At 48.3% G+C, this 21,786-nt stretch overlaps 1 protein-coding gene across 1 annotated transcript in view; it reads left to right on the top strand.

The window, feature by feature from the left end:
• Positions 1-21,786, top strand: part of IL17RA (interleukin 17 receptor A) — a 71,800-nt gene that overhangs the window by 42,756 nt on the left and 7,258 nt on the right. The window contains exons 9-11 of the mRNA XM_077468873.1: positions 1,128-1,215; positions 2,026-2,115; positions 17,434-17,451. Of these exons, the coding sequence (XP_077324999.1) occupies positions 1,128-1,215; positions 2,026-2,115; positions 17,434-17,451 (196 nt within the window). The remainder of the gene's footprint in view (positions 1-1,127; positions 1,216-2,025; positions 2,116-17,433; positions 17,452-21,786) is intronic.

Raw genomic sequence — 21,786 nt, 5'->3', positions numbered from 1 at the left:
ATTGTCCCACGAAGCGGAGGGGACGTGTGGTCCCCCCCTCCCCCCCCCCCCAGTCTGTCGGCTATCCATAGACCCGAACAAAGCCGGAATCTCTAACATCATGACATCCTTCCGGTTTTCAGAAGACTTAAAGGTGCCAAATTTTATAAAAATATGACCGTATTTAAAACAGTCAAACTTGTCGTTTTGAATGCTTTTAAGTGCAATGGGGTGATTTGACCCCAGATCCCTCCATAAAGAGTACCTGTCACTGCCTATTACTATCACAAGGGATGTTTACATTCCTTCTGACAACAATAAAAGTGATTGGAATTTTTTTTTCAAAGGGGCAATATAAAAATAAAAAATAAATAATGTATTTAAAGCTCTGTGCTTTCACAGCTTGGGGCTGTGTAATATGCAGGGGGCTGTGTAATGTAAAGGGAGCAGGAGGCGCAGGGGCTGTGTAATGTAAAGGGAGCCGGAGGCGCAGGGGCTGTGTAATGTTATCTTCATTTATTAGCAGGTGAATGCGGCCCTCCATGCATTCACATACAATGAATCCAGTCCTTAAGTAGAATGAATGTTATACCTATAATTACAGGTCCTCTTTAAAGTGGTTGTAAACCATTACAAACCACTTTGACTTACAGGTAAGCTTAGATTAAGGCTTACCTGTAGGTCCAAAAAATATCTCCTAAACCTATACGGTTTAGGAGATATTTACCCGAAGGCAGCCACCGTTGTCTATGGCGCATGTCTATGGCACATACGCAGGCTCCCTGGGCAGGCCGCAGATCGTCGGCTCCCGTGGGCATGCGCGGGAGTGACGTCGTCGCGGCTCCGGCGAATCACAGCGCCGGAGCCACGAGACCCGGAAGTCGCTTCGGGATCCATGGCAGCGGTGAAGAGGAAGACGGAGGACCACTTCAGGGGCTTCGTTCTCAGGTAAGTTATTCATAATGAGATAGTATGCTATGCATACTAGCTCATTATGCCTTTCCCTTGCAGGGTGTGTTTTTTATTTTAAATTTTTTTTCCCTTTACTTCCTCTTTAATACTGACATAACTGTTCCTCCTGTGTTTCTCAAATGACTGGTCCTTTTTAAAGCAGAGCAGATCTCATTTTCACGTCTGTTTTCTTGTAGGTGTGGCCTTACATGCCACCCTGTAATAATGACTGTGTACGTATGTACTACGTGCCTCCGTGTGCTACGGAACCACCACCCCCTCCAGGTGACTTATATTTTATGCCTGTTTTAAAAAAAAAATGTATTTGCATACAATTTTTTCTGTAAAAAAAATAAAATTATATTCATAATCATAATGTACAGGGACACTACTGTATAACTGCAAGCAGCATATGCAGAAGTTTCGAAATTTCTACATTGCGTGCGTGTGTTGGGAGGAAAGGGTGGCACATATCCTCAGTAGGTCACCTTATGTTAGGTGGAAACTGTTTTAATGGGCTCTGGAGATGGTTTTTATGTTCAGTTTGTTATTTTAGGTATTGTAATCAGGAAAGTAAAATTATATTAAAAATGATAGTCTTCCCCCCTCAAGGCAGCATCCCTTATCCTAGCACCAGGAGGTGCCCTATATGTCAGTGGTTGTGCAGATTCTAAATTCAGACTGCTGGCCTATTGCAATGTTGTCTGGCAACCCCCAAGTAACATTGGCTGCTCCCGCGAGGCCAATCCATGAGCACCCACATCTTAATTTTAATGGCATCAGCAATGTTTCTGTCTTTTTAGCTTTTAGAACTAATGCAAACAAAACATACCACAGCTCTGCATTAGCACATAGGGTTTGCTCAGCCTGCTACATGTTCTAAGAGCAGACTGTCTCCCTGGCTCTGGGATCCTCAACAACCACTTTGACTTGAGATGGAACATTTCTACTCGCAGAGTGCTAAGGCATGGTCTATTATCCAAAGGACAAATCCACCATCCCAATAACAGCATTCCCTGCTTGATAACTATACATAAATAATAGTATCCCATTTAATGCTCCAAGTAATTTATATTCTTTCTGATGAACCTGCAGAACTGGTAGAACGTTGGTACTTGTGGTCTCTTGCCGTCCTGCTGACCATTCTATTGTTTGCGGGTATTTTCTTGGGGCTACGCGCTAAAGGTAAGGACCAATAGTCAGGTGTCTGCATGATTGTATCTAGGATGCTGGTGCAGTTATAAATTTGACCGTATATATAATTGTGTGATGTAATGTCAGTACAATATTCTTTAAGTTTACTAAAACTATATAAAGTGAGGCCCACCCTAACCAGTTCATTCAATTTGTAGTTTGGTCAGGCTTGTACTACATTGCTGTTGGTAATGCTGTTGGTAATGCTGGCCATACACTAGTAGATTTTCGGATGAGAGTATGTATTTAAACATTCGTATGTAATTTCTTTTTACAGTCGATGAGTGAACAAATGTTGTTTTGAAAATTAATTTGCTTTTAACATTCAATTTTAGAGTTCATGTACCGTATTTATTGGCACCTTATCCTTAATAGAGAAGTTTCAGGAAAAAAACTGTACACAGCCCCCTGCACAACATACAGCCCTCTGCACAGTACACAGCCCCCTTCCATTATAAAGCCCCCCCCCTCACTCTCAGGAGAACCCCCGCATACTCAAAAGTTGAGAAAACATCACAGTCAGCCCCTTCTCATACACTGCTCCTCCATTGTGTCACTCTCATTGTAAATCAAAGCTTCTAAATACCTCCATTAATGCCAGACCCGGTCATGTGACTGCTCTACGCTTTTATTGATGGTCACGTGACTGCTCTCCTCCTACAATCAAAAGCTACACTCGAGAAGGAGGAGGAGAGTGACCACAACGAGTGGCGTTAATTGAGGGATTTAGAGGCTTAGATTTACATTGAGAGTTACACAGGAGGGGCGGTATATGACAAAGGGCTGGCAGTAATATTTTCTGAACTTTAAAGTATACTGGCAGCACTGTCCCATTGCCAGGAGAGGCGGGAAAGCCAGTCTGACACCCTTCCAATGGGTGGCACCCGTGGGCAGACCACATGATCCCTGCCCCCCTTTGGTAAAAGAAACTGATATCAGCGTAAAACACGCAGGCACAGTTTACCATCTATGTTTCAGGGTAAAAAAGTGCATGTTATACATCAAAAAATATGGTAATTATTGAACAAAAACCAGATACCGTACACTGTATGAAAATATATGTTTGTTTCAGAAAAATATTATTTGAATTTTTGCATCACTGTGGTCAAAATCAAAAGATTGACCCCGCTAACAATTGGAAAATCAAACTAACGTTCTTAAAATGTAAATTTTCATATGAAAAACTATGTACAGTGCCTTGAAAAAGTATTCATGGGGATGGCGTGGCCTGGACATGGCGGAGTAGAGAGGTGTTTGAGAGAAGCTCCCGGTCATCTCTTATCCTACCCGAGTTTAATTGCTCCTTTGACCGCATATTGCTCTCCTCTAAGAAGCCTCAAAGAGGAACAGGAGGTCCAACAAACCGACCCCTTTGACATCTCCCCCAGGAGAAATTCAACGTTTGTTCCAGCTGCTGCAGTCGGGCTCTCCAGACCCCAAAATGGCGGAGGCACATGCTCCACATACTCTGAGCCAGGAGCACCCCACCCATCCGGCCTTACCGTCGGGCTCCAAGAGCCCGAAGCTATATCGCAGCATCTCGCCAGCCTTCTCATTGGCCCCGGGAGGGTCAACACAGCTTCCTCTGACATATAGAGCAGATGAAGAGCTGAAAGCAATTCTCCGGGCATTGCCAATGAAGGCTGACATTGAGGCCTTAGTCGGGCAGGTGGAGGCAGCACACCGCAAGGAACGTCACGCAGTGAAACAAGAAGTACACGTGCTATCTGACACACGGCAGGTGAAAGCTCCCTGTTGGCGCTAGACCGTAGAGTCACAGACCTGGAGGCTCATCACCAATCTCAGGCAGAGAGATCAGTGGGATTGCAGCTCCACATAGAAGAGATGGAGGACAGGAGCTGCAGGAATAACTTGCGGCTCCGTGGCCTCCCTTAAGCTACCGGCCCGGCAGACCTGGAAGCGACAGTGGCGGATATCTTCCGTAGAGTGGCGGGGGACCAAATACAGGGCCGTTTGGAATTCGACCGGATTCATAGGGCACTGGGCCCAAAGTCAGAAGATCCAGCCAGACCGCGGGACGTGATCTGCTGGCTACATCACTACACCCACAAGGAAATCATAGCCCGCAAGACATGGGACGTCCAGGATCTGGAGCTAGATGGAGCACCTCTCAAGATCCAACTGGATATCTCTAGGGCAAATTTACAATGCAGAGCTCTGCTGAAGCCCCTCTTGGATCTGGCGAGGAGGCGAAATGTACCCTATCACTGGGGCTTCCCCCTCTCTGTTATCTTCCGGAGGGACCAGAGCTCTTTCACACTCCGCTCCCTGGATTTGCTGCCGGCCCTTTTTGCCTTCTTGGAGTCAGGACCAATAGAGATCCCAAACTGGCTGGATTACCTCCCCAGATTTCAAGGCCGCAGGATTAAAACTACTAGGAATGAGGGACTGCCCCCCAGGCCCCAGAGGAACCGGGGACGCTCACGTGCACCATCCCCGGAGGATGGCCGAGAAGCGTGAGCAATGTTTGACTTCTTGTTAACCGGCCACAGCAAGCGCTCCCTCCCCTGCTGCCCAGAAGAACTGTAATTCTTCCCCGACTAAAGGACCCCCTGACTTGGCTGGACTCTCCCCCGTCTTTTCAGCAGTTTTGTTTTTTGTTGCATGTGCGCCAACCATCACGCGCCTCTACTGACATGTAACCCCCCGTTTGCAGGGGATCGCTAGTATTGATGGAGCTTGGTCTGCCTGGGACTCCCCGGAGACGTCACTTGGAATGGGGAAATGCTCTCGCGCATGCACGGGACTGGTACCATTAGGATGCGCTCCTGGAGCGACTTTTAGCCGTCCTTTGGGTAACTGGGACTCTCCTCCTGGATCTATACCGATTCATGTGACAGGGACTACTCTGACCTCTCCCAGGAAGCCGTGAAACTTTACTGCGGAAACTCTGCATAGTGTGGGGTATTTGTGCCTCTGCTCCTCCTGACATTTCCTCACAGGGTTCAACGGGACTGCTGGGAGACGTAAGTAGCGAGCCCTACAGATTAGGTGGGAGATGGAGGGGGTGAGCCGGCAGTGACATCTGATCGGCTGCAGCCCAGATGGAGGATGATGTCCACCTCTCACGGGCCCCCACCCCATCTTGACTTTTGCTGGTGACACGGTTTGGGAGGTCAAGGGCAGGCTGGTGACACGGTTTGGGAGGTCAAGGTGCAGGGGGGCGACTCGGTGCCCGGCTTCATATGGAAGTATGTACTGGATTTGGATTCCTCCCTTACCTGTCGCATACACTATTGTGCTCTGGGACCTGGATGCCAGGTGCCTGTTGTGCCGGAGGGCGGAGCTCCAATCTGCAAGACTATGCACATTGCCCCATTAATTGCTCCCGCCGGCATTTGCTTGCCCATGGCCTGGATCACGTCACTGCAAACTTTGGGGGGGGACATGTTAACTGTTTGGTGCGGGGTGGCTCTCCCCGGAGACAATGTTGCCATGATGGGGGGAGGTTGGGTTGTGACTGGCACTGGGCACATTCTGCCTCCCCGATGCTTGGGGGCCTACAGTACGGGGGTGCTGGAGTGTCCCGAAAGATGCCTGTGGGTGTGGTGGGCACCAGCAGATCTGATCTGATTCACTCTGGGGGAGTGAGGTGCGGGGTGTGTGGGAGCGTGGGTTTGCTTGAATGGTGTTGCGGGGCACGGGTGTGCCTCCGGATGGAATAAACTCAGCAGGGGTAAGTGATTCCTCCCCCAGCGCCCCCCCGTGCCTCTAACCCTCCGACTACAAACGGGGTCCAGTTGGGCAACATTCCAGGGCAACAACATGGAACTGTGGCAAAGGGGTGTGCACGGTGCAGAGGGGAACAGCGGGAAAGTATATTATAAAGTTATTCTGCTATTGATATGTGTATGGCCGGGTAAACAAATGTGTGTCGAGGTTTTGTGCTCACCCCAAACCAATGAGGTCAAACACCTTGTGTTTATATAGGTTTGTTAAGCCAATTTATATGTTTTCTTGTTCCTATAAGCTTCTTTAGCTCCTGAAATTTGGGCTCGGGTGGGTGGGAGGGCTGGGGCACCTCTCTCTTGGCCACAGTCCAACCCATCCCCCAAGTAGGCCTACATGCACCTTCAGGCCTGGAGGTGATGTGTAATTTCAAGTATTGACTTGTCTAATTAGAGCATTGGGTCTCCTATTTGAGACCCACTCTGCAACCACCCCGCTCGGGTCACTCTCCTGTTCCTACCTCACCTTCCTCTGCTTCCTCCTTTCCCCCTCCCTATCTTACTCTCCTTTCTCACCCCCCTCTTCTTCCCCCTCCCCTCCTTCCCTACTCCTTCCTCGTCCTCCTCCTTCCTTCCCTCAGCCGGACGATGGACAGCATTAAAATAATTTAGCTCAACGATAAGGGCCTAAACATCCCGGAAAAAAGACGTATGCTATTGAATGACCTACGGAAATCCCATGCAGACTAGTGATGGCCGAACGGTTCGCCCGGCGGTCGTTTCGCGGCGAATTTCCGACTTTCGCCGTCCGCGGGTTCGAACGCCTTTTTCCGTCGTTCGCCCCGGCGGACTTACGTGTTTAATGTATACAAGAACTTTAACCTTTCGTGACACGTTTATCATGTGTTACAGGACAACCAATTGAGACATGACAGCTCATGGACACTTGGACATTCCCCCTAACCTATAAATACACCCGATCCGGTGGCCATTTTACATTCTTTCTTCTGTCACTGTAGGGAAAGGATCCTGTGTGGAGTAGGGACAGAGAAAACGCTAGCTATTTGGTACACAAAAGTTCTTTTCAGGACTGGTATAGGTGTTAGGTCAGCAGCCTGAGTTTCTTTTGTCAGTTTAGATAAAGGGACAGAGCGCTGTATGCTGCTATTTTAGGGACAGCTCAGCCAGATTAGTCTTTCTTCATCATCATCATCATCATCATCATTAGCTGTTACTATCAGGTCCACAAAAGAGCTGTTCCAGCTAATCGTTCCAGCCTACTCTTTTTTGCCAATTTGTATAGGGACAGGCAGGAAGCAGTGTGTCAGGCAGTGAGGATAATTTTAAAGACTTGCTGTTACTATTAGTTCCACAAAGGTTCTTTTCAGGACTGGTATCAGTGGTACGGTAATAGGCTTGTACACGTATAATATTCTTTCTTCCAAATATAGAAAGAATATTATACTTGACTGCTGCCCTTCTGCTGCAGTCTGCTAATCATTCACAACTCACTTGTTCCACAAAAGTTCTTATAAGGACTGGTAACTTGGTCTGTCTAGGGTGCTACGGTACATAGGCTTGGGTGCGGTACAGTCTGCTGTTCTGTAAGGACCGCTATCGGTCCACAATAGATAGGGTTGCCGTGCACTACTGCTGACCGCTGCCCTATACTGCAGCAGTCCTTCAGCGGTATAGGGACTGACGCACAGTCTGCTAAACACTAATACACAACCTGCTTGGTCCACAAAAGTTCTTATAAGGACTGGTAACTTGGTATAGGGTGCTACGGTACATAGGCCTGAGTGCGTTACAGTCTGCTGTTCTGTAAGGACCGCTATCGGTCCACAATACATAGGGTTGACGTGCACTACTGCTGACCGCTGCCCTATACTGCAGCAGTCCTTCAGCGGTATAGGGACTGACGCACAGTCTGCTAAACACTAACACACAACCTGCTTGGTCCACAAAAGTTCTTATAAGGACTGGTAACTTGGTATAGGGTGCTACGGTACATAGGCCTGAGTGCGTTACAGTCTGCTGTTCTGTAAGGACCGCTATCGGTCCACAATACATAGGGTTGCCGTGCACTACTGCTGACCGCTGCCCTATACTGCAGCAGTCCTTCATTGGTATAGGGACTGACGTACAGTCTGCTAATCACTAACACACAACCTGCTTGGTCCACAAAAGTTCTTATAAGGACTGGTAACTTGGTATAGGGTGCTACGGTACATAGGCCTGAGTGCGTTACAGTCTGCTGTTCTGTAAGGACCGCTATCGGTCCACAATACATAGGGTTGCCGTGCACTACTGCTGACCGCTGCCCTATACTGCAGCAGTCCTTCAGCGGTATAGGGACTGACGCACAGTCTGCTAAACACTAACACACAACCTGCTTGGTCCACAAAAGTTCTTATAAGGACTGGTAACTTGGTATAGGGTGCTACGGTACATAGGCCTGAGTGCAGTACAGTCTGCTGTTCTGTAAGGACCGCTATCGGTCCACAATACATAGGGTTGCCGTGCACTACTGCTGACCGCTGCCCTATACTGCAGCAGTCCTTCATTGGTATAGGGACTGACGTACAGTCTGCTAATCACTAACACACAACCTGCTTGGTCCACAAAAGTTCTTATAAGGACTGGTAACTTGGTATAGGGTGCTACGGTACATAGGCCTGAGTGCGTTACAGTCTGCTGTTCTGTAAGGACCGCTATCGGTCCACAATACATAGGGTTGCCGTGCACTACTGCTGACCGCTGCCCTATACTGCAGCAGTCCTTCATTGGTATAGGGACTGACGTACAGTCTGCTAATCACTAACACACAACCTGCTTGGTCCACAAAAGTTCTTATAAGGACTGGTAACTTGGTATAGGGTGCTACGGTACATAGGCCTGAGTGCGTTACAGTCTGCTGTTCTGTAAGGACCGCTATCGGTCCACAATACATAGGGTTGCCGTGCACTACTGCTGACCGCTGCCCTATACTGCAGCAGTCCTTCAGCGGTATAGGGACTGACGCACAGTCTGCTAAACACTAACACACAACCTGCTTGGTCCACAAAAGTTCTTATAAGGACTGGTAACTTGGTATAGGGTGCTACGGTACATAGGCCTGAGTGCAGTACAGTCTGCTGTTCTGTAAGGACCGCTATCGGTCCACAATACATAGGGTTGCCGTGCACTACTGCTGACCGCTGCCCTATACTGCAGCAGTCCTTCAGCGGTATAGGGACTGACGCACAGTCTGCTAAACACTAACACACAACCTGCTTGGTCCACAAAAGTTCTTATAAGGACTGGTAACTTGGTATAGGGTGCTACGGTACATAGGCCTGAGTGCGTTACAGTCTGCTGTTCTGTAAGGACCGCTATCGGTCCACAATACATAGGGTTGCCGTGCACTACTGCTGACCGCTGCCCTATACTGCAGCAGTCCTTCATTGGTATAGGGACTGACGTACAGTCTGCTAATCACTAACACACAACCTGCTTGGTCCACAAAAGTTCTTATAAGGACTGGTAACTTGGTATAGGGTGCTACGGTACATAGGCCTGAGTGCGTTACAGTCTGCTGTTCTGTAAGGACCGCTATCGGTCCACAATACATAGGGTTGACGTGCACTACTGCTGACCGCTGCCCTATACTGCAGCAGTCCTTCATTGGTATAGGGACTGACGTACAGTCTGCTAATCACTAACACACAACCTGCTTGGTCCACAAAAGTTCTTATAAGGACTGGTAACTTGGTATAGGGTGCTACGGTACATAGGCCTGAGTGCGTTACAGTCTGCTGTTCTGTAAGGACCGCTATCGGTCCACAATACATAGGGTTGCCGTGCACTACTGCTGACCGCTGCCCTATACTGCAGCAGTCCTTCATTGGTATAGGGACTGACGTACAGTCTGCTAATCACTAACACACAACCTGCTTGGTCCACAAAAGTTCTTATAAGGACTGGTAACTTGGTATAGGGTGCTACGGTACATAGGCCTGAGTGCGTTACAGTCTGCTGTTCTGTAAGGACCGCTATCGGTCCACAATACATAGGGTTGCCGTGCACTACTGCTGACCGCTGCCCTATACTGCAGCAGTCCTTCAGCGGTATAGGGACTGACGCACAGTCTGCTAAACACTAACACACAACCTGCTTGGTCCACAAAAGTTCTTATAAGGACTGGTAACTTGGTATAGGGTGCTACGGTACATAGGCCTGAGTGCAGTACAGTCTGCTGTTCTGTAAGGACCGCTATCGGTCCACAATACATAGGGTTGCCGTGCACTACTGCTGACCGCTGCCCTATACTGCAGCAGTCCTTCAGCGGTATAGGGACTGACGCACAGTCTGCTAAACACTAACACACAACCTGCTTGGTCCACAAAAGTTCTTATAAGGACTGGTAACTTGGTATAGGGTGCTACGGTACATAGGCCTGAGTGCGTTACAGTCTGCTGTTCTGTAAGGACCGCTATCGGTCCACAATACATAGGGTTGCCATGCACTACTGCTGACCGCTGCCCTATACTGCAGCAGTCCTTCATTGGTATAGGGACTGACGTACAGTCTGCTAATCACTAACACACAACCTGCTTGGTCCACAAAAGTTCTTATAAGGACTGGTAACTTGGTATAGGGTGCTACGGTACATAGGCCTGAGTGCGTTACAGTCTGCTGTTCTGTAAGGACCGCTATCGGTCCACAATACATAGGGTTGCCGTGCACTACTGCTGACCGCTGCCCTATACTGCAGCAGTCCTTCATTGGTATAGGGACTGACGTACAGTCTGCTAATCACTAACACACAACCTGCTTGGTCCACAAAAGTTCTTATAAGGACTGGTAACTTGGTATAGGGTGCTACGGTACATAGGCCTGAGTGCGTTACAGTCTGCTGTTCTGTAAGGACCGCTATCGGTCCACAATACATAGGGTTGCCGTGCACTACTGCTGACCGCTGCCCTATACTGCAGCAGTCCTTCAGCGGTATAGGGACTGACGCACAGTCTGCTAATCACTAACACACAACCTGCTTGGTCCACAAAAGTTTTTATAAGGACTGGTAACTTGGTATAGGGTGCTACGGTACATAGGCCTGAGTGCAGTACAGTCTGCTGTTCTGTAAGGACCGCTATCGGTCCACAATACATAGGGTTGACGTGCACTACTGCTGACCGCTGCCCTATACTGCAGCAGTCCTTCATTGGTATAGGGACTGACGTACAGTCTGCTAATCACTAACACACAACCTGCTTGGTCCACAAAAGTTTTTATAAGGACTGGTAACTTGGTATAGGGTGCTACGGTACATAGGCCTGAGTGCAGTACAGTCTGCTGTTCTGTAAGGACCGCTATCGGTCCACAATACATAGGGTTGACGTGCACTACTGCTGACCGCTGCCCTATACTGCAGCAGTCCTTCAGCGGTATAGGGACTAAGAGTTTTGTCACAGGGTGATTTAAAAAATGACAGGCAGAGGAAGAGGCAGGCCCTTCCGCAGGGGTGGTAGGGGTAGGGCAGGAGCAACAGCCTTGAGCCAAAGTGGGAAGTTGCAGAAGGTGCGTTCAATTACTTTAAAGGACGCACCAGACTTGGTTGAGTGGCTCACTCAGCCTTATTCTTCTGCACCCTCCTCATCCTCTCGATCTGCACCCTCTTCTTCACTCTCTGCTATGTGCACCCCCAAAGACACTACCACCAACAACACCACCACCACCACATACCTTCCGCTTGAGTGCAAATGGGGGCCTTCATGCTCCAGTGTTTTAATAGGGACCCCCGTATAAAAAGCATGAGGGTCAAGGACCAGTACTGGGTGGCAACGTACTTAGATCCCCGGTACAAACACAAAATGGCGGAAATGTTACCGCCGTCGCAGAGGGCTGTCAGAATGCAGCACTTCCAGGCCTTGCTTCGAGAAATGCTGCATTCTGCTTTTGCGTGCGCTGGCAGAGGAGCAATTCCCACTCCCAGAGAAGGATTTGCGGGTACCAATCCAACAGCGCCTGCAAGAAGAGGCCGGTTTGAAGATGTGTTGGTGACTTCGGATATAAGGTCATTCTTTCAGCCGACCCATCGACAGGTGTCATCCGGATCCAGCATCAGGGAACGCCTAGACCGTCAGGTGTCCGACTACATTGGGTTAACGGCCGATGTGGACGCTCTGAGGAGTGATGAACCCCTAGACTACTGGGTGGGCAGGCTTGACCTCTGGCCAGAGCTTGCCCAATTTGCAATCGAACTGTTGGCTTGCCCCTCATCCAGTGTCCTGTCCGAAAGGACGTTCAGCGCAGCAGGGGGGATTGTGACCGATAAGCGTACTCGCCTAGCTCACGACAGTGTTAACTACCTCACATTTCTAAAAATGAATGAGGCATGGATCTCGGAGGAATTCAACACATGTGATCAGTAGACCATGTATATGTCTATAAACAATTTTTGGAATCAAGCACACAGACCTTCTTAATTCATTTGGCTCACTTCCCTGACCCAAAAAAGCACACCGTACTATATGCCCCTACCCTCCTCTTTGAAGAGGTTGAGCGGTGTCATATTTCTACTGGGGCTGCTTATTATGAGGGGTTCCCACCATCCCTGTGCTGTGCTGACTTCCTCCTGGGTGTTCTTATTATGAGGGGCTCCCACCATCCCTGTGCTGTGCTGACTTCCTCCTGGGGGTTCTTATTATGAGGGGCTCCCACCATCCCTGTGCTGTGCTGACTTCCTCCTGGGGGTTCTTATTATGAGGGGATCACACCATCCCTGTGCTGTGCTGACTTCCTCCTGGGGCTGCTTACGGTGCTGCTGTCAGCGCTGTATGTCACGGAGCTGCTGTCAGCGCTGTATGTCACGGAGCTGCTGTCAGCGCTGTATGTCACGGAGCTGCTGTCAGCGCTGTATGTCACGGAGCTGCTGTCAGCGCTGTATGTCACGGAGCTGCTGTCAGCGCTGTATGTCACGGAGCTGCTGTCAGCGCTGTATGTCACGGAGCTGCTGTCAGCGCTGTATGTCACGGTGCTGCTGTCAGCGCTGTATGTCACGGAGCTGCTGTCAGCGCTGTATGTCACAGAGCTGCTGTCAGTGCTGTATGTCACGGAGCTGCTGTCAGCGCTGTATGTCACGGAGCTGCTGTCAGCGCTGTATGTCACGGAGCTGCTGTCAGCGCTGTATGTCACGGTGCTGCTGTCAGCGCTGTATGTCACGGAGCTGCTGTCAGCGCTGTATGTCACGGAGCTGCTGTCAGTGCTGTATGTCACGGAGCTGCTGTCAGCGCTGTATGTCACGGAGCTGCTGTCAGCGCTGTATGTCACGGAGCTGCTGTCAGCGCTGTATGTCACGGTGCTGCTGTCAGCGCTGTATGTCACGGAGCTGCTGTCAGCGCTGTATGTCACGGAGCTGCTGTCAGCGCTGTATGTCACGGAGCTGCTGTCAGCGCTGTATGTCACGGAGCTGCTGTCAGCGCTGTATGTCACGGAGCTGCTGTCAGCGCTGTATGTCACGGAGCTGCTGTCAGCGCTGTATGTCACGGTGCTGATGTCAGTGCTCTGTATTACGGTGCTGCTGTCAGTGCTCTGTATCTCCTGCACCCTCTTGTTTGCCTACCCTGGTCCCTGACCTTCCCTCTCCTCCATTGCCTTCATTAGCTCCATAGTCCTGAATTGTCAGAACAATTTCCCAAATAAAAAAAAAATGCTTGTAGTTATCGATCCCAAATTCACCTCATACATGTATTATGCTATTGTCCAGGTGGTGGGACTACGTGCTACCCCCTAATAATTACCCCGTGGCCGCAAATTCGACCTAAAGGTTTGCGAAATTCGCCTCCCATTGAAGTCAATGGAGCCCGCGGCGAACGGTCGTTTTCGCGAACGTTTGTGCCCGTTCGCGTTTCGCGTTCGCGAAACGTCCCGTCGGAAGTTCGTCCATCACTAATGCAGACATCGCCTTTATACAGGAAACTCACTTCCAACATGCTAAACTCCCACTTCTTAAAAACCGATTCTTTCCCATAACGTACAATGCTACCAATCCATCAGCCAAAACTAAAGGGGTGTCTATACTGATCTCTAGTAGACTTCCTTGGAAGTGTCAAGCAGTGATTGGAGACCCCAATGGTCACTACTTGTTCCTTAAAGAACTGATTGGCGAGGTTTCAATCACACTTGCAACAGTGCATGCCCCCAACGAACATCAGAACACTTTTATTGCAAACATTCTAGACAAACTGGGGGAATTCACGGCAGGTCACTTAATCTTAGGTGGGACTTCAATATCCCTCTAATACCCTCCTCAGATACATCCTCGGGACTCTCCTCAGTAACTCCGTCCCACAGAAAGTGGGTGGCTAACTCTCTTCATAAGGCCCAACTAGTTGACATTTGGCGCCTGCAGCATTCTGGTGAACGCGATTACACTTTTTACTCGAACACTCATAAACTCTACACCAGAATTGATTTCTTCCTGATTCTCCACAATCAATTACACTCGGTGATAGATTCTTCTATAGGACACATTACATGGTCAGACCATGCCCCTATATCCTTCACATACACACTTACTGGGAGGCCAACCGTCAGTTCGCAGTTCTGGTGGCTAAATGAGAGTCTCCTCCAGATACCTGAAATACTGGCAGAAGTGACTAAAATGCTCAATCTGTACTTTCAGGAGAATGACACTCCAGATTGCGATCCCGGATCACTTTGGGAGGCTCATAAAGCAGTCCCCAGGGGGCTCTTAATTAGTCACGGAGAACAAATAAAAAGAGAACGTGCCGAACAGCTATCCAAACTCCTGAGCACTCTTTTCACTACAGAGGCACGTTACAAACACGCCCCCTCCCAAGCTCTAGAGTCAGAACTGGGGACAATATGCAAACCGATTACAGACCTACTGTACTACAAGGCCAAAGTGGCATTACACGCAGCCGACAAATTACTTACGAGTCTGGAGACAAATGCGGGAGGACGTTAGCTAGAGGTGTCCGGGACAAAAACAAAAGCAGGCAGCCTACATTCCCCATATTGTTGGCCCTAATGGTCAGAGGGTTACCCTTCCGAAACAAATCTCGACGGTGTTCAGCGACTTCTATACTAAACTATATAATCTTCCACACAAACTACCCTCCCAAACAGATGTTGATGACTATGTAGCGACCTCCTAAATGTGAACTCTCCCCACGGACATTAGGGATGAACTAGAGGCACCGATAACCTTAATAGAGCTCCAGACTGCCATTGCAACCATGAAACCAGGAAAAGCGCCGGGGCTGGATGGTTACACCATCCAATATTACAAAACGTTCCTCCCCATCATAGGCCCACGTATGGTGGCATTTTTTAACGCTGTTGGAGCAGCAGCAGTCTTCCCAAGGGACATGCTAAAAGCCCATATCTCTCTAATTCCTAAAGAGGGCAAAGACCCTACCGTGTGCGGGAGTTACAGACCCATTTCCCTGCTAAACACGGATCTAAAACTGTTTACCAAAATATTGCCAACCCGGCTGGCACGTCATCTCCAGTCCCTAATCCACCTAGACCAGGTCGGTTTTATACCCACTAGGGAAGCACGCGACAATACCACCAAAGTATTAAATCTCTTCCACGTCGCCAGCGCTAAGGGCTCCCTGTGCGTATTCTTAAGCACTGAGGCTGAAAAAGCGTTTGACAGAGTGAGTTGGAACTTCATGTTTTCAGTACTCCGTCATATCGGCCTGGGGGACAGAATGATTCATTGGATTAAACAAAATTTACCCTAAACCCACGGCACAAGTGAAGGCTAATGGCCTCCTATCGCCGCCTTTCCCCAACACAAATTGAACAAGACAGGGGTGTCCGCTGCACTGTGCGGGCATGCGCTGTAGACATTGTTGCTGCCATTTCTGCAAAGATCTCCTAAACCTTTTAGGTTTGGGAGAAATTTCTTGCACCTACAGGTAAGCCTTGATCTAGACTTACCTGTAGGTTAAAGTGGTTTTAATCGGTTTACAACCACTTTTAAATCAAAAAGTAAAATCAAACCTATCTTCTACTTTACATACGCATTAATAACGTGTTTTTGTTTTTTTTAGCTTATTAGTCCTATTTCGGATTATTAGCGCTCACATATTTTATTTTTGCGCTTATAATACCATGCATTGCATAGAGAGTAGCATTTTAGGTTAAACTGCACCGATAGATCCATTCCTTCATGCGAATACCAATCACAATGAATCACACACACCTGCGGCCTCTCTGCACCTAATGAGTGACTACCGATGATACTTAAATACTCCCCATACGCATGAGTTTCCTATCCCCATAACTAAGCTCCAGGGGGTGGAGTGAAACGTCTTGGGGGCTTGGTCTGGTCGGAGATCAGGCTGAGGTTGCCACTTCATTCATCTCTCTAGGACACCTTAGATGTGTGACTTCCAGGGGCTACCCCCTTCTTTCCCTTGGACCACATTCATTTTTATTTATTTTTTATCTCAAACAAATGTTTTATTGAACATAACAAAAAAACAGTTCCAGAGCATGAACAGTGTATATAAACTCCAGGTTACAATATACATATTAAGTGTCACTTTCAACCTTGGTCAGGTATACAGATTAAGGTATTGACCATCACCACTGGCCCATTGCCCATGTCCGCCTTTGCAATGAGTTAATTAGTACACCTCTCCATTCATGTCAACGTGGACCACATTCATTAAGCTCTGGGGAAAATTTGTGAAAATGCCTTTAGTAAATCCACCAATACCAAAGGGATGAGACACAACATACTAAAGAGAAGAGACTCCCAGTACCAAAGAGATGCGACTGACGCTATTAAAGCGATGAAATTCACAATACCAAAGAAAGGAGACACAACATATTAAAGAGGTGAAACCCCCAACACTAAGGGGATGAGACTTACAATACAAATAACCCCTCCCCACCCCCCTGCCACCATGGATCTAACTATGGCTCACAGAACTACATTTCCTATGATTCTTGGGAACTGTACAGAGATCTGTGGCTGGTGACTGGGCAGTTCCTTGCTTTTAAGTAACCACCCACTTAACTCCATTAATTACCTGCCATTTTCACATGCTGTACATCAAGAGGTAAGAATGTGTATGGACAGGACAGTCCAGGGGGCATAAAAAAAAGCAGTTCCACCAATCGCAGGCACCTCTGGGGTAAGGGCATCAGCAGTACCATGGAAAGATTATACAAGGGTATTAACACAATGGTAGCATGGGTGAAAGGGAAGGGGATGATTGGGTTGGGTCTTATGAACCAAAAGATAAATCAATCAAGCCCTGTGGATTTCTCCTCATTTAGGATGATATAATTCTGATAATGGTGAAATCGGCTACAGTAAAGGGTTGCTTTTAAAAAAAAGATGCAATAAAAAAAAAAAACTGACTTGACTTCAGCTTTAAGTAGATTTTGCAGTCCTCAGCCAATGGCAGTATTCACATCTGTTCTATTCTTCTCAGATTTTGTTGTGGGTGTTCTGCAGATTGTGATTCACAGTTCCTAGTGCCAAATCTAGCTCTGTAGGCAGTGTGACTCAGAGTGCAGAAAGATAGAGGGAAACATTTTTTTTCTCTAGTATTAATGTTGTATCTCTGTTTTTATTCTTCTCTTTCAGATTGCTTCAGCCCTCCAGGTAATTGCAGTGAACATGTGGGACAGAATGCGTGTGACATTGTGAAAATACATTGCCAAACATTTAAAGTATACCTAAATCCAAACATTGTTTTGCGTTGGAAGGGTTCAATATAGGGTTAAAAATACAGAAGAAACACAAAAAATCATTGTGGGGGGTGGTGCCCACATTTTTAAAGGAACACTAGAAGCCACACTACTAATTAGGGGGATATAATGGTGTCACTGAGGGGACATAATGGTACGGGGGGGGGGCATAATGTTGGCACTGGGGTTACTTAGTAATCCTGTAATGATGAGCAGCACTATGGAGCAGTATAATAGAGGCACTATAATGGTTTCTAGTGTTCGCTGGCAAATCCCCCCCCTTCATCTTGTGCTTCTGACCTTTTAATCTTTGAAACGTTTTGGTAGCTGTTCCTTTCTCTGTTGAAACGTGTATATCAGGACAAAAACAAAAATATGAAAATCATTGACATCTCCCCATATTTAATTCCTTTAAAGACCCTACAAATACAGAAAAATAGCTGTTGATCTGCCGTAAATGCACTTAGTCTGCATAAATAAGAGAGAATATCTTGCACTGTCACAGGGTTAAAGGTCATACTGCATAACACCGGAAATTTGTATACTTACCTTTCCGTAATTTTCCTTTCCTGTTGCATCTTCATGGCAGCATACACTCTGGGTTGTGACTCAGCCCCCACAACCTGATAGGACCACATAGCTATAAGATGATGAGACGGCCCCCGCCCCAGTATTCTCCGTATATATGAATCACCTTCAACGGGTGGGTCGTTGTATGCTGGCATGAAGATGCGACAGGAAAGGAAAATTACTGAAAGGTAAGAATACAATTTTCCGGTTTCCATGTCGCATCATGGCAGCATACACTCTGGGGAGTAACTCGCAGACTGGGTGGGAATGCAAGAAAAGTACATTTATTAGCAAGAAATAGAAGAGTTGGCCTAGATGACGGCCTTCCCGAAATCCACTGTTGATAGTCGTGCAGAATCCACCTTATAATGAGATATGAAGGGGTTTCTGGAAGACTGGGTGGCTGCTTTACAGATGGTCTACACCGAGACCCTACAATAGGCAGCCCAAGAAGTTGCCACTGCCCTGGTGGAATGCGCCTTTAAGCCCTCGGGAATATGTAGTTTACTCAGCGAATAGGCCTTTTTGATAGTCTTCACCAGCCATGAAGCGTTGGTGCGAGCCGATGCCGCCTGACCTTTCCTGAAGCCATATGGAACAATTAAGAGGTTTTCTGATCTCCTGAGCGACTCGGTTGCTGAAAGATATTTAATGATGTTGCCCTTGACGTCCAAAGGATGAGGGTCACCTTGGTCTGTGATAAGGGCTGGAAGGTTGATCTCTTGGTTCAAGTGGAAGGAGGAGGACACTTTAGGGATAAAGCGGTCTGAAGGCCTTAGTACTATTCTGTCCAGGTAGATGACTAGTTATGGTTCCCTGGCCAGCAGAGCTTGCATCTCTGAGACCCTCTTTGCTGATGTTATAGCAATTAAGAATGAAACTTTAAGCCTCAGGTCCCAGAGGGAGATGTTGTGTGGAGAAAAAGGTTTATTAGATAAGGCCTTTAAGACGACTGAGAGGTCCCAAACCGGGAATGAAGGTTTCCTAGGGGCCTTAGTTTAAGACAGGCTCTCTGAAACTGTATGACTAGAGGGTCATGTGCCCATTTGACACCGGTCAGAGCGGATAGAGCTGACACTTGGACCTTTTAGGGTACTGGATCCAAGGCCTTTCTCTAGGCCTGACTGCAAGAATTACAGAATTTGAGAGGCTGCAAGAGAGGATAAGTCCCAGCCTTGTTGTTGAGAAAAGGTGACAAACTTCTCCCAGATCCTTCGGTAGGTGTTGTTGGTGGGTGGCCTCCTAGCCTGGAGTAATGTACCCACTACCCTCTGGGAATAGCCCTGCTCTAGATACCTAATGCTTTCAGCCTCCAGGCCATCAGATGTAGTCTCTCCAGGATCAGATGAAGTAGCTGGCCTTGAGAGAGCAGGTCTGCTGACAGCGGGAGAGGAAGCGGATCCGCCGTGTTCAATTGTAGGAGGGTAGTGAACCATGGCCTCCTTGGCCAAAATGGGATCACCGCCACTACTAGTGCTGCTGACCTCTTGAGCCTCAGAAGGAACCTCACTATGAGGGGAGTCGGAGGGAAGATGTAGCTGAGGCAGAAGTTCCAGGGGTGTTGAAGGCAATCTATTCCCTCCGCTGAAGGAAAGGGGATTCTCGATAAGAATCTCTGGCATTTTGCATTTGCTGGTGTTGCAGCTAGATCTATGTCTGGTGGGCCCCAGGTCTGGGATATGAGAGTGACGGCTGACGGGATATGAGAGGGGACTCGGAGACCACTCGTTGTTGGAAATAAAGCTTCTGCTGAGTGAGTCGGCCAGGAGATTGTAGACACCCGGAATATAAGCCACTCTCAGATCTAGTAGGTTCATTTGTGTCCTCTCCATCACGGGGCAAACTTCCTGCATCATGGAGGAGCTTCTGGTGCCCACCTGCCTGTTGATGTAGGCGACGGCCACTCTGTTGTCCATCTTTAGGAGGACTTGTTTCCCTCTCAAGTAAGTGCTGAAACCCTGAATGGCCAGTGACCCTGGGCCGCATGATGTTGGTAGTGCGCCCCCCATCTCTCCAGGCTGGCACCTGCGGAGGGGTGACTATATGCCTGCATCTCCTCAGGTTGCAGGGTCGAGTCTACCACCGTAATGATTGTTTGACCTCCTCCGAGATGTAGATCGATTGGGTCATGGACGTGCCATCCCATTGGCGCAGGAAAGAAGTTTGGAGGGGTCTCGAGTTCCATTGCACCCATTGGACCATCAGGATGGTCGCTGACAGAGAGCCTAGGAGACTGAGGCATGCTCTGGCCAGTAGGGATGTGGCTGAAATTGCTTTTCTCACCCTCTGGATCAAGAGGGGAATCTTCTCTAGCGGTAGCTCCACCGTGTTTGTCTGGGTATCCAACTCTGCTCCCAGGAAGACCATCCTCTGGGTGGGTCGAGCATTGCTCTTTTCCCAGTTTAATAGCCAGCCCAGACCTTATAGTGTGGAGACTAGGATCTCTCGATGCTGGATAAGGGACTCCTGGCTGCTTGAAAGGAGGAGGATGTCGTCTAGGTAGTGGTGAACTCTCAATCCTTTCTCCATCTAGGACGCGATCACTGGTAATAGGACCTTCGTGAATGTTCTGGGGGCAGTAGAGATCCCGAACGGGAGACTCTGGAAGTGACCCTGATTTACCAAGAACCGAAGGAACTTCTGGAATGCGCCTTGAGTTGGATGACTTTGAGGACCTGGTAGGGCTAACCATTTAGGCAGGGTTTGGATTGCTCTCTTTTTCAATCTTCATTACTTACCAAGGTAAATCCTCCCCCTTACCTAATAGGCTGACGGTTATCTGTGGGCAGTGGTCTACATAGAAATAAGAAGTAAGGATGCAGAGAGAGAGAGAGAGAGGGAAAAAAAACAACCATGATCAATAAAATCAGCATTATAACCAGGAAGCCACTCCCCTTTTTCAGGGTGGATAATGAAACTGTGCAAAAAGGTAGAAAAACTGGCAATCCAGATCTCCAGGTACACGTACAGGGGCAGATTAATTCAGATTTGCTTTTAAATCGTCCCGCTCATGCGCCCACTGCACATGCGTGGCGGCCGGTGGCATTTTGGAAGCTGGAGAAAGGCATAGAACGCCCAGAGCTGTTGTACTGCGTATGCGCGGAAGCGCTGGGACGCTCAGCACACGTCCCAGCAGCTGCTTGAGGGACCACAGAACCCAGGAAGCCTTCCCAAGGACAAAAAAATGGCCAAAACAGAGTGAAAAGGAGAAAAAGAGTATGGAGACCACTGCACGGTAGCTAAGCCTGTTTAAGGCTTGTATGCTAAGGCTATTTTATATACCACTAAGCCTGTTTAAGGCTTGCATTGGAAGCTGCACAGTAACACTGAAGCCTGTTTAAGGCTCACAACGGAGGCAGAAATAAAGCTCAAGCCTGTTTAATGCTTATATCAAGGCCACAGAGAGACAGAGTATACCCCTGAGATCACCAGAGTGGGGTTCCTTCCATTTAGCTTCGTTTAGAGGCTGTACTGGTAAGGACTTCCACCCAGGAGAGGCTAGAACCTGGCTGGGATGAATCGGTAAGGAGGTGTTGATCCGTGCGGTCCTGACAGGTGAGGAAAAATTAGAGAATACTGGGGCGGGGGCCAGCTCATCGTCTTATAGCTATGTGGTCCTATCAAGTTTGGGGGGGCGGAGTCACAACCCAGAGTGTATGCTGCCATGAAGATGCAACAG

Source organism: Lithobates pipiens, unplaced genomic scaffold (assembly GCF_037356315.1).
Source record: "Lithobates pipiens isolate NorthernLeopardFrog02 unplaced genomic scaffold, aLitPip1_a1.2 Scaffold_8, whole genome shotgun sequence".
In the NCBI taxonomy this organism is placed as follows: Eukaryota; Metazoa; Chordata; class Amphibia; order Anura; family Ranidae; genus Lithobates; species Lithobates pipiens.
Note: the sequence above shows the minus strand (reverse complement) of the source record. Positions and strands in the feature narration are given on the sequence as shown.